The sequence below is a fragment of the Salmo salar genome, chromosome ssa07, assembly GCF_905237065.1.
Source record: "Salmo salar chromosome ssa07, Ssal_v3.1, whole genome shotgun sequence".
Lineage (NCBI taxonomy): Eukaryota > Metazoa > Chordata > Actinopteri > Salmoniformes > Salmonidae > Salmo > Salmo salar.
This window is the reverse complement of record NC_059448.1, coordinates 14,059,883-14,074,148: the sequence shown is the minus strand read 5'-3', so window position 1 is coordinate 14,074,148 and position 14,266 is coordinate 14,059,883. Positions and strand designations below refer to the sequence as shown.

The 14,266-nt window shown below is 41.3% G+C and overlaps 1 protein-coding gene across 7 annotated transcripts in view; it reads right to left on the bottom strand.

Annotated features, from left to right (window-relative positions):
- The window catches only part of LOC106608688 (neurexin-2), a 1,106,898-nt gene that overhangs the window by 894,615 nt on the left and 198,017 nt on the right, over window positions 1-14,266 (bottom strand). For all 7 annotated transcript variants that reach the window (XM_045721575.1, XM_045721576.1, XM_045721574.1 and 4 more), the window contains exon 3: window positions 1,619-1,636. In XM_045721575.1, coding sequence (XP_045577531.1) covers window positions 1,619-1,636 — 18 coding nt within the window. The remainder of the gene's footprint in view (window positions 1-1,618; window positions 1,637-14,266) is intronic.

The following is a 14,266-nucleotide window of genomic DNA, read 5'->3' as shown; positions in this document are numbered from 1 at the left end:
CACGAAGTAAAGACAATTTGGAATATGCACTCCTATCTGATTCCAATATGATGAAACAAACTACTCCTTCTCTCTGATTCCAATATGATGAAACAAACTACTCCTTCTCTCTGATTCCAATATGATGAATCAAACTACTCCTTCTCTCTGATTCCAATATGATGAAACAAACTACTCCTTCTCTCTGATTCCAATATGATGAAACAAACTACTCCTTCTCTCTGATTCCAATATGATGAAACAAACTACTCCTTCTCTCTGATTCCAATATGATGAAACAAACTACTCCTTCTCTCTGATTCCAATATGATGAAACAAACTACTCCTTCTCTCTGATTCCAATATGATGAAACAAACTACTCCTTCTCTCTGATTCCAATATGATGAAACAAACTACTCCTTCTCTCTGATTCCAATATGATGAAACAAACTACTCCTTCTCTCTGATTCCAATATGATGAAACAAACTACTCCTTCTCTTTGATTCCAATATGATGAATCAAACTACTCCTTCTCTCTGATTCCAATATGATGAATCGAACTACTCCTTCTCTCTGATTCCAATATGATGAATCGAACTACTCCTTCTCTCTGATTCCAATATGATGAAACAAACTGGAGCCGAGACACAGGGGTGGGTAGCACAACAACTGCAGAAACTCTGATTCATGTTTTGGGGGAAAACTTTGAGTGTCTATCCATAGCAATTTCCCCTGCGAGCTTGCTGCAGCCTGGGAGAGGGGTAATCCATCACCCAGCATTCCTGATAGGGGGAAACATGGCGGCCCCCCTCCCCCGTCCACCAAACCTCACCGCATACAGCGCAGCACGGGTCGGATCAGCCTGCCTATCAATTACAGAGTCAAACACGTCTGGAACGGCGTGTCTGGGGAGTTATCGGTAAACTGCTTGCTGCACCACCTCTGTCTGACTGATCCGGTTGATGTTCCTTCATTTCCCCCCCTGGTACGGCTGAGGAAATGACAGGCAGGCCCAGACAGACAGGGATCTAATGCTAATCTTCCCATATGTTAGGCTGAGCTGCGAGCTAGCCTAGCGACAAGCCTCAGGGGCTGATGTGGTCCCAAGGGCCCTGACTGGCAGCCCTGGCTCTTACCCGCTCTCCCACGCTGGAGGTGGGTGTACAGAGAGCCGGAGGGAAACTTGAAACAGTATCACACGGTTCATCTGTCCTACTAGAAATACTTCCATCTCAACGACTTATTAGCATTTGATAATAGTCACATATTTTACTCCTAGGTTGAATCATTAATCACTTTCGCAAGTGCCAGCCCTGTCACATATAGGAGTATAAAGTCCCAACTGAGAAACCGTATGCATAAATAGTTAAAATAAAATAATCAAACCAAGGAAGAAAAGAACGTAACTTTGAGAAGAGTAGGAAATGTTATATAGAGAAACAAAAGCTGCGGTTCCATTTTTAAAACAGCGTCATTTATGCCCCCGGGAGTCACGATAATCGCTGTCCAATCGCACTGACAATGCCCCTCCCAAGAGGGAGGCCACAACAGAATGTACAGCAACCACCATCCAATATGGATGCCAACGTCATAGAAGAATCCATCTTAGGCCTGTAGGAGATAAATAGTAGCCTTACCTTCAACAGCATACTCTTCTGCATCAGAGGGGCCAACAAGGACAGGAAGCAGAGAGCGAGAGAGAGAGAAAACAAACAGATTAGACAGCATACTCTTCTGCTTCAAAGGGGCCAATGAGGACAGGAAAGAGAGAGAGAGAGAGAGAGAGAGAGAGAGAGAGAGAGAGAGAGAGAGAGAGAGAGAGAGAATGTACACATTAGACAAACAGCATTTGGAACAATTACCATATCCAGACATAATTCCAAAGTAGTAGATATCCAATTAATTACATATCCTGTCGTAGTTCCAATTTGTTAAGCAAATCACATGTTATTAGAGAAGAGGTCATTTACATGAACAAAAAAACACAATTTGATTCATAAGATCTATCCAGGCAAAATTAAATCATATTTTTCCAATGGCTTGATTTACAACGCATGGAAAAACAACTGAAATGTGAGACTGCGAAATGAGAGGCCCTCTTCCAGCCGGGGGCTTCCATCAATTCTAAGAAAATCAACTGCAAATGGAAGGAACTGGGGAAAAATGTACATCAAATATAAGAGTAGGCCTGGGTCCTGTGACTGAACATTACATCCACTTATCCATCTTAACCACTTATCCATCTTAACCACTCAACCACTCAACATCTCAACATCTTAACCACTCAACATCTTAACAACTCAACCATCTCAACCACTCAACATCTTAACCACTCAACATCTTAACCACTCAACATCTTAACCACTCAACATCTTAACCCCTCATCCATCTTAACCACTCAACATCTTAACCACTCATCCATCTTAACCACAGAACATATTAACCCCTCATCCATCTTAACCACTCATCCATCTTAACCACTCACCATCTTAACCCCTCATCCATCTTAACCCCTCATCCATCTTAACCACTCAACATCTTAACCCCTCATCCATCTTAACCACTCAACATCTTAACCACTCAACAACTTAACCACTCATCCATCTTAACCACTCATCCATCTTAACCACTCATCCATCTTAACCACTCATCCATCTTAACCACTCAACATCTTAACCACTCAACATCTTAACCACTCAACATCTTAACCACTCATCCATCTTAACCCCTCATCCATCTTAACCACTCATCCATCTTAACCACTCATCCATCTTAACCACTCATCCATCTTAACCACTCATCCATCTTAACCACTCATCCATCTTAACCACTCAACATCTTAACCACTCATCCATCTTAACCACTCATCCATCTTAACCACTCATCCATCTTAACCACTCAACATCTTAACCACTCAACATCTTAACCACTCAACCACTCAACATCTTAACCACTGTACATCTTAACCACTCAACATCTTAACCACTCATCCATCTTAACCACTCATCCATCTTAACCACTCAACATCTTAACCACTCAACATCTTAAAGACTCAATATCTTAACCACTCATCCATCTTAACCACTCATCCATCTTAACCACTCATCTTAACCACTCAACCACTCAACATCTTAACCACTCAACATCTTAACCACTCAACCATCTTAACCACTCAACATCTTAACCACTCAACATCTTAACCACTCAACATCTTAACCACTCAACATCTTAACCCCTCATCCATCTTAACCCCTCATCCATCTTAACCACTCAACATCTTAACCACTCATCCATCTTAACCACAGAACATATTAACCCCTCATCCATCTTAACCACTCATCCATCTTAACCACTCAACATCTTAACCCCTCATCCATCTTAACCCCTCATCCATCTTAACCACTCAACATCTTAACCCCTCATCCATCTTAACCACTCAACATCTTAACCACTCAACAACTTAACCACTCATCCATCTTAACCACTCATCCATCTTAACCACTCATCCATCTTAACCACTCATCCATCTTAACCACTCAACATCTTAACCACTCAACATCTTAACCACTCAACATCTTAACCCCTCATCCATCTTAACCCCTCATCCATCTTAACCCCTCATCCATCTTAACCACTCAACATCTTAACCACTCAACATCTTAACCACTCAACATCTTAACCACTCAACATCTTAACCACTCATCCATCTTAACCACTCAACATCTTAACCACTCAACATCTTAACCACTCATCCATCTTAACCCCTCATCCATCTTAACCACTCATCCATCTTAACCACTCATCCATCTTAACATCTTAACCACTCAACATCTTCACCACTCATCCATCTTAACCACTCATCCATCTTAACCACTCAAAATCTTAACCACTCAACATCTTAACCACTCAACATCTTAACCACTCAACATCTTAACCACTCATCCATCTTTACCACTCATCCATCTTAACCACTCATCCATCTTAACCACTCATCCATCTTAACCACTCATCCATCTTAACCACTCAACATCTTAACCACTCAACATCTTAACCACTCAACATCTTAACCACTCATCCATCTTAACCACTCAAAATCTTAACCACTCAACATCTTAACCACTCATCCATCTAAACCACTCATCCATCTTAACCACTCATCCATCTTAACATCTTAACCACTCAACATCAACCACTCATCCATCATAACCACTCATCCATCTTAACCACTCAACATCTTAACCACTCATCCATCTTAACCACTCAACATCTTAACCACTCAACATCTTAACCACTCAACATCTTAACCACTCAACATCTTAACCACTCATCCATCTTAACCACTCATCCATCTTAACCACTCATCCAACTTAACCACTCATCCATCTTAACCACTCATCCATCTTAACATCTTAACCACTCAACATCTTCACCACTCATCCATCTTAACCACTCAACATCTTAACCACTCAACATCTTAACCACTCAACATCTTAACCACTCAACATCTTAACCACTCAACATCTTAACCACTCAACATCTTAACCACTCAACATCTTAACCACTCAACATCTTAACCACTCAACATCTTCACCACTCATCCATCTTAACCACTCAACATCTTAACCACTCAACATCTTAACCACTCAACATCTTAACCACTCAACATCTTAACCACTCAACATCTTAACCACTCAACATCTTAACCACTCAACATCTTAACCACTCATCCATCTTAACCACTCATCCATCTTAACCACTCATCCATCTTAACCACTCATCCATCTTAACCACTCAACATCTTAAAGACTCAATATCTTAACCACTCATCCATCTTAACCACTCATCTTAACCACTCAACCACTCAACATCTTAACCACTCAACATCTTAGACTCAACATCTTAGACTCAACATCTTAGACTCAACATCTTAACCACTCAACATCTTAACCACTCAACATCTTAACCACTCAACATCTTAACCACTCAACATCTTAACCCCTCATCCATCTTAACCCCTCATCCATCTTAACCACTCAACATCTTAACCACTCAACATCTTAACCACTCATCCATCTTAACCACTCATCCATCTTAACCACTCATCCATCTTAACCACTCTTTCATCTTAACCACTCAACATCTTCACCACTCATCCATCTTAACCACTCATCCATCTTACCCACTCAAAATCTTAACCACTCAAAATCTTAACCACTCAACATCTTAACCACTCAACATCTTAACCACTCAACATCTTAACCACTCAACCACTCAACATCTTAACCACTGTACATCTTAACCACTCAACATCTTAACCACTCATCAATCTAAACCACTCATCCATCTTAACCACTCAACATCTTAACCACTCAACATCTTAACCACTCAACATCTTAAAGACTCAATATCTTAACCACTCATCCATCTTAACCACTCATCCATCTTAACCACTCATCCATCTTAACCACTCAACATCTTAACCACTCAACATCTTAACCACTCAACATCTTAACCACTCAACATCTTAACCACTCATCCATCTTAACCACTCATCCATCTTAACCACTCAACATCTTAACCACTCAACATCTTAACCACTCAACATCTTAACCACTCATCCATCTTAACCACTCATCCATCTTAACCACTCATCCATCTTAACCACTCAACATCTTAACCAATCATCCATCTTAACCCCTCATCCATCTTAACCACTCATCCATCTTAACCACTCATCCATCTTAACCACTCATCCATCTTAACATCTTAACCACTCAACATCTTCACCACTCATCCATCTTAACCACTCATCCATCTTAACCACTCATCCATCTTAACCACTCATCCATCTTAACCACTCAAAATCTTAACCACTCATCCATCTTAACCACTCATCCATCTTAACCACTCATCCATCTTAACCACTCAACATCTTAACCACTCAACATCTTAACCACTCAACATCTTAACCACTCATCCATCTTAACCACTCAAAATCTTAACCACTCAACATCTTAACCACTCATCCATCTAAACCACTCATCCTTCTTAACCACTCATCCATCTTAACATCTTAACCACTCAACATCAACCACTCATCCATCATAACCACTCATCCATCTTAACCACTCAACATCTTAACCACTCATCCATCTTAACCACTCAACATCTTAACCACTCAAATCTTAACCACTCAACCACTCAACATCTTAACCACTCAACATCTTAACCACTCATCCATCTTAACCACTCATCCATCTTAACCACTCATCCATCTTAACCACTCAACATCTTAAAGACTCAATATCTTAACCACTCATCCATCTTAACCACTCATCCATCTTAACCACTCATCTTAACCACTCAACCACTCAACATCTTAACCACTCAACATCTTAAAGACTCAACATCTTAACCACTCAACATCTTAACCACTCAACCATCTTAACCACTCAACATCTTAACCACTCAACATCTTAACCACTCAACATCTTAACCCCTCATCCATCTTAACCCCTCATCCATCTTAACCACTCAACATCTTAACCACTCATCCATCTTAACCACTCATCCATCTTAACCACTCTTTCATCTTAACATCTTAACCACTCAACATCTTCACCACTCATCCATCTTAACCACTCATCCATCTTAACCACTCAAAATCTTAACCACTCAAAATCTTAACCACTCAACATCTTAACCACTCAACATCTTAACCACTCAACATCTTAACCACTCAACATCTTAACCCCTCATCCATCTTAACCCCTCATCCATCTTAACCCCTCATCCATCTTAACCACTCATCCATCTTAATGACTCAACATCTTAACCACTCAACATCTTAACCACTCAACATCTTAACCACTCATCCATCTTAACCACTCATCCATCTTAACCACTCATCCATCTTAACCACTCATCCATCTTAACCCCTCATCCATCTTAACCACTCATCCATCTTAACCACTCATCCATCTTAACATCTTAACCACTCAACATCTTAACCACTCATCCATCTTAACCACTCATCCATCTTAACCACTCAAAATCTTAACCACTCAAAATCTTAACCACTCAACATCTTAACCACTCAACATCTTAACCACTCAACATCTTAACCACTCATCCATCTTAACCACTCATCCATCTTAACCACTGTACATCTTAACCACTCATCCATCTTAACCACTCATCCATCTTAACCACTCATCCATCTTAACCACTCATCCATCTTAACCACTCATCCATCTTAACCACTCATCCATCTTAACCACTCATCCATCTTAACCACTCAACATCTTAACCACTCAACATCTTAATCACTCATCCATCTTAACCACTCAAAATCTTAACCACTCAACATCTTAACCACTCATCCATCTAAACCACTCATCCATCTTAACCACTCATCCATCTTAACATCTTAACCACTCAACATCAACCACTCATCCATCATAACCACTCATCCATCTTAACCACTCAACATCTTAACCACTCAACATCTTAACCACTCATCCATCTTAACCACTCAACATCTTAACCACTCAACATCTTAACCACTCAACATCTTAACCACTCATCCATCTTAACCACTCATCCATCTTAACCACTCATCCATCTTAACATCTTCACCACTCAACATCTTCACCACTCATCCATCTTAACCACTCAAAATCTTAACCACTCAACATCTTAACCACTCAACATCTTAACCACTCATCCATCTTAACCACTCATCCATCTTAACCACTCAACATCTTAACCACTCAACATCTTAACCACTCAACATCTTAAAGACTCAATATCTTAACCACTCATCCATCTTAACCACTCATCCATCTTAACCACTCATCTTAACCACTCAACCACTCAACATCTTAACCACTCAACATCTTAAAGACTCAAGATCTTAACCACTCAACATCTTAACCACTCAACCATCTTAACCACTCAACATCTTAACCACTCAACATCTTAACCCCTCATCCATCTTAACCCCTACTCCATCTTAACCCCTCAACATCTTAACCACTCATCCATCTTAACCACTCATCCATCTTAACCACTCCTCCATCTTAACCACTCTTTCATCTTAACATCTTAACCACTCAACATCTTCACCACTCATCCATCTTAACCACTCAAAATCTTAACCACTCAAAATCTTAACCACTCAACATCTTAACCACTCAACATCTTAACCACTCAACATCTTAACCACTCAACCACTCAACATCTTAACCACTGTAGATCTTAACCACTCAACATCTTAACCACTCATCCATCTAAACCACTCATCCATCTTAACCACTCAACATCTTAACCACTCAACATCTTAAAGACTCAATATCTTAACCACTCATCCATCTTAACCACTCATCCATCTTAACCACTCAACCACTCAAAATCTTAACCACTCAACATCTTAACCACTCATCCATCTTAACCACTCAACATCTTAACCACTCAACATCTTAACCACTCAACCACTCAAAATCGTAACCACTCAACATCTTAACCACTCAACCATCTTAACCACTCAACCATCTTAACCACTCAACCATCTTAACCACTCAACATCCTAACCACTCAACATCTTAACCACTCAATATCTTAACCCCTCATCCATCTTAACCCCTCATCCATCTTAACCACTCAACATCTTAACCACTCAACATCTTAACCACTCAACCACTCAAAATCTTAACCACTCAACCACTCAAAATCGTAACCACTCAACCATCTTAACCACTCAACCATCTTAACCACTCAACCATCTTAACCACTCAACATCCTAACCACTCAACATCTTAACCACTCAATATCTTAACCCCTCATCCATCTTAACCCCTCATCCATCTTAACCACTCAACATCTTAACCACTCATCCATCTTAACCACTCAACCACTCAAAATCTTAACCACTCAACATCTTAACCACTCATCCATCTTAACCACTCAACATCTTAACCACTCAACATCTTAACCACTCAACCACTCAAAATCGTAACCACTCAACATCTTAACCACTCAACCATCTTAACCACTCAACCATCTTAACCACTCAACCATCTTAACCACTCAACATCCTAACCACTCAACATCTTAACCACTCAATATCTTAACCCCTCATCCATCTTAACCCCTCATCCATCTTAACCACTCAACATCTTAACCACTCAACATCTTAACCACTCAACCACTCAAAATCTTAACCCCTCAACCACTCAAAATCGTAACCACTCAACCATCTTAACCACTCAACCATCTTAACCACTCAACCATCTTAACCACTCAACATCCTAACCACTCAACATCTTAACCACTCAATATCTTAACCCCTCATCCATCTTAACCCCTCATCCATCTTAACCACTCAACATCTTAACCACTCATCCATCTTAACCACTCAACATATTAACCACTCATCCATCTTAACCACTCAACATCTTAACCACTCATCCATCTTAACCACTCATCCATCTTAACCACAGAACATATTAACCACTCAACCATCTTAACCACTCAACATCTTAACCACTCATCCATCTTAACCCCTCAACATCTTAACCACTCAACCACTCAAAATCGTAACCACTCAACCATCTTAACCACTCAACCAACTTAACCACTCAACCATCTTAACCACTCAACCATCTTAACCACTCAACATCCTAACCACTCAACATCCTAACCACTCAACATCTTAACCACTCAATATCTTAACCCCACATCCATCTTAACCCCTCATCCATCTTAACCACTCAACATCTTAACCACTCATCCATATTAACCACTCAACCATCTTAACCACTCAACCATCTTAACCACTTAACCTCCTACTGTATCAGACCTTATGGAGAGTTGGACATTTTGATCTTTTACTTGGCCCGGGCCTTAGCGATAGTTTGTTATATCATAATCGACGCAGCTTTTGCTGCTTGTGCTTGTGCCTTTATTTTAGTATAATTTAATGTATTTTTTATGTATAGTGAAAGCCTGTGTATGGCGAGACGACCAAGAAGTGCTGTTTACCGTCACTTTTAGTATTAAGATTTCATGATTTCATGGCACGGCGGCCATTTGGGAACCTGTAACGTGCCATTGAGGCCCCAGCGCGGTTGCACAGAGAGTGTCCGGTGCAAAACGAAGTCAACCACTACACATCTATAAAGTGCACGTTCCTCAAAAAACTTCATTCACAGACTGCATTTGTCCAGTATACTAATCGTGAACAGATCCGAATCAATGTCCACTTATCCATCTTCACTAGACGCTAGCTGTACGACACTGGCTTGATCGGTTCCTACGAAAATAATAATGTACGTATGCAGTGTTTATCTGTTTTCATCTGTACAGAGCTGCTTCTCTCAAATGCATCCTTTGTTGTGTCATTCAATGACTTGCTGTACGATTCATTTCCCCAGAGAAATATCTACAAGGTCTTCTCATTGAAATAGTATTCTATGTTGTCATTATACAGAGAGAAAGACTACAAAGAGCCTGGGTGGGTTGGCGTAAAAAGGCAATCGATGCCTGTGCCTGGGCCCCGCTGACACCAGAGAATCCCTTAGAACTCCTCCGCCACTCCCCATTGATTCTCAGATTAGAACACCCACAATGCCGCATGAGGCGGGCAGCTGCTGTAAAGCAGGAGGTCAAGAGAGCAAACATTTTTGTAATTTAGCAGACACTCTTAACCAGAGCAATTTAGGGTTACGTGCCTAGCTCAAGGGCACATCGGCACTTTCTCCCCTAGTCAGCTCTGGGATTTGAACCGGCACCTGCTCAGTAACTGGCCCAATGCTCTTAAGCACTAGGCTACCTGCCGACAAACCAAGACGTGGCTAGCCAATGGAGAGCGATGCATGATTCCACTCCAGAGATTAAGCCAGAGCTTGGTTGTCAAATGTAATGATTGTTATGATTCCCCCCCCCCCCCACACACACACACCCCACCCCATCCTTCTGATTTGGATGGTTCTCAGCCTTGACTACCCTATCTTTTAGAGACACACTCGGCGAGAGCCTCCGAGTCTCTGTTCAAAGCAGGCAGTGCATGAAAGGGATGGCTCCCTTTTTCTCCAAACTCACGATTCATCGCTCAAGTAATTATGGGGCCTGTGTAAAAATGTTCCTCGGAGACGGTTAATGTGGATTGTATCCCGTTGTCCAAAAGTGGATGGAGCAGCAAACCTCAGTAGACTTTATTTTTCAAACAGTAGAGTTAACGTTGCTTAGGGAATTACTGGGAATATGACACGGAATGAAAGTGAAGGATCTGACGATAAAAGATAGTCAAGCGTAAGCTCTTATTTCAGGAAGCTGGGTTCCCTCATTGAGAATAGTGAGAGATACATAAAAAGCCAAGCAGAACATAATTCCTAACATTTCTGCACCTAATACAAATGCATTGTGAGCAAGTCTGTGTCCTTTAGGGATTGGACAGTCCACTGGGTTTGTATACAAACATTACATGACAATTTTCAGGTTAGATACTGTGAGATGATGGTGTGTTTTTTTGATGCTTTTCCCACTTCACCGGAGCTAGACTTTCCCTCTCCCCAGGGGGGATCCTTCCAGTAAACGATTAAGATCATTATTCATCTAAAATGCTGTGATTATGGTCTGTTTTATAGACACAGGATGACTGTGTCTCTCTGGGGCATTGGAACTACAGAACATATTTTTGATTGAACAGGAAAGGACATATTTTTTATTTAACTAGGCAAGTCAGTTAAGAACAAATTCTCATTTACAATGACGGCCTACCCGGGCCAATTGTGCACCACCCTATAGGACTCCCAATCACAGCTGAATGTGATGCAGCCTGGATTTGAACCAGGGACTGCAGTGATGACTCCTGCACTGAGATGCAGTGCCTTAGACCCCTGTGCCACTCTGAAGCCCACTCTGGAGCCCAGTAACCAAAAGGTTGGTTCAAAGTCACACTGCCGACTAGGTGAAAAATCGGTCAATGTGCTCTTGAGCAAGGCACTTAACACTAATCGCTCAGGATAAGAGTGTTTGCTAAATAACTAAACCTTATGGACTAGCAAAGAATATAAGTGGGATATAAGCAGAGAGATTCTCTGCTAGTCTTAACTTATTCTATTCCCCATAAGCAGAATCTCTCTGCTTTTATCCCACTTATATTTTCTGCAAGTCGTTACTTATCTGAGGAGCCCTATAGTGCTGTATGTTCCATTAGGAAAATATATACTAGTTCAAGGCATTCAGTTCCACTGGGATCCTAGTGTTTCTGAGCACTCTGGGTTTTAAAGAATAAAATGGATCCCAGTCTTCCTACTACAAGTGTACGCAAGGGCTCAGAAATGAAGCGTATGCACCCCTTTTTGATACTTAAATATCTAGCTCAAGAAAAGTAGTGCTCTCTATTTCTCCTCCCCAGTAGTTGTCTAAACATCAGACTGTTACCATGGTTACAAGCCAGAATGTTGAATACAATGATATTTAAAAGTACTTTACCGGTTGTCCGTGTAGTTGGTCCTTTTAGTGAAGGAAGTGGAGAAAGGCTAACCATCTCCTGACGCATTTCACGTGATGCACAATATGTAAACAATAGCCGAATATAACCGAATGTTGTCGACCAAAGCCCGTTCCCTCGCAATCAGCTGGAAGTGCTTGTAAAATTTGCCAGCTGATTGTGTGGGACAATGTTTGGTCCGTGCTTCGGTTAAATTCAGCCATTGTTGACATATTGTTCAAGCAGTTTGGATATTGTCTCAGATTACATCCTACATAAGAACAAAATCAGCAGACAACTAGTTTATTCAACAGCATGACTTGTGAGGGACTGTTCACAAAAAGTGAGCCTATATGTTAGAGACGAGAGAGGAGTTTCCCACTGTCAGATCCGTAGAGGCTACCCCAGTAGCAGACGTTTAAAATGGGGGGGTCAGATGGGATCATGGCCAGAATAACGTCAGAGCCCAAACTCGATTTGACAATAGGACTCAGTTGGGATGTTTCTTTTTTCACTGCCCAAGTCAAATGAGTGTGTACAACACCACAAATAGACAAATAAAACTTGAATCTGAGAGAATCCAGACGCAGGCTGTTACAAAAACACAAGGGGGATGTTGGATTTCTTCAGCCTACTCTTCCCAAGTGGCTTTGGAGGCAAAACAGACTTGTGTCTATTCTTGTGTCTGTCCGTGCTTCTACACCTGCATTGCTTGCTGTTTGGGGTTTTAGGCTGGGTTTCTGTACAGCACTTTGAGATATCAGCTGATCGAAGAAGGGCTATATAAATACATTTGATTTGATTTGATTCCATCTCTACTATGGAGAGAGGAATACGTGTGTGCAAGAAAATAATAAACTTTCCATTACTATTATTCTACTTTGTACAGTATAGAAATCATGCAACGAACTGGTGATGAAAGTCAACAAGAAAGTCATACAAGCATGTCTTTAATTCCAATGTAACCCTAGTTCCACCTTACCAAAGTAATTGATACCCAGACGTACTTTTGGAATCACACAGATGCTATTTCCCCACAGCTCAAACGTTTCCTTACATACTGCATATGTTTAATATAGGGTGGCGTCTTCAGGGGGTTGGGGTCAGTTTAAGTGTTCTTCTCACTTCCCTATTCACTATGCTGAAGGCTATAGGGTGTTGCTGTGGCAACTAACGATCTCATTGACAGCAGCAGCTCCACTGCACATCTGACCACAGTTGAGGGCTGGGAGCAACATTGGAAGGAGAGCATGGTCGAGATCAGTGGAGGCTGCTGAGGGGAGAACGGCTCATAATGATGTCTGGAACAGAGCAAACGGAATGGCATCAAACCATGTGTTTGATGTATTTGATACCATTCCACTGATTCCACTCCACCCAGTACCACGAGCCCATCCTCCCCAATTAAGGTGCCACCAACCTCATGTGGTCAAGATTCATGTCTCTCTGCCCTAACAATGGGAGTCGTTGTCCCAATAAGCAGATGGTCTGCTTATCGGTCTGCTTACCTTGGACAGATTTTGACAGGAGAAAAACCCTCGCTTCACCTCTTCCTCTCTGGCATGGTCGACTTCCTGCCCGACTAGACGTGCAGGCGTTGCATTGTGTTCATCTTAAAATAATATTTTTGCAGGAATCTCTTTGTGAATGATTTTCACCGAAAATGTTATCTATGCCGAGCTGGGCAGCCTGAGCTTTTGCTATCTCATCAGCCATGGCGCTAGGCTTTGGTCTTCTTCAATGGTAGCGTGCCACGTCATTAACTGAGCAGTCGGGAATCAGATTGCTGTGT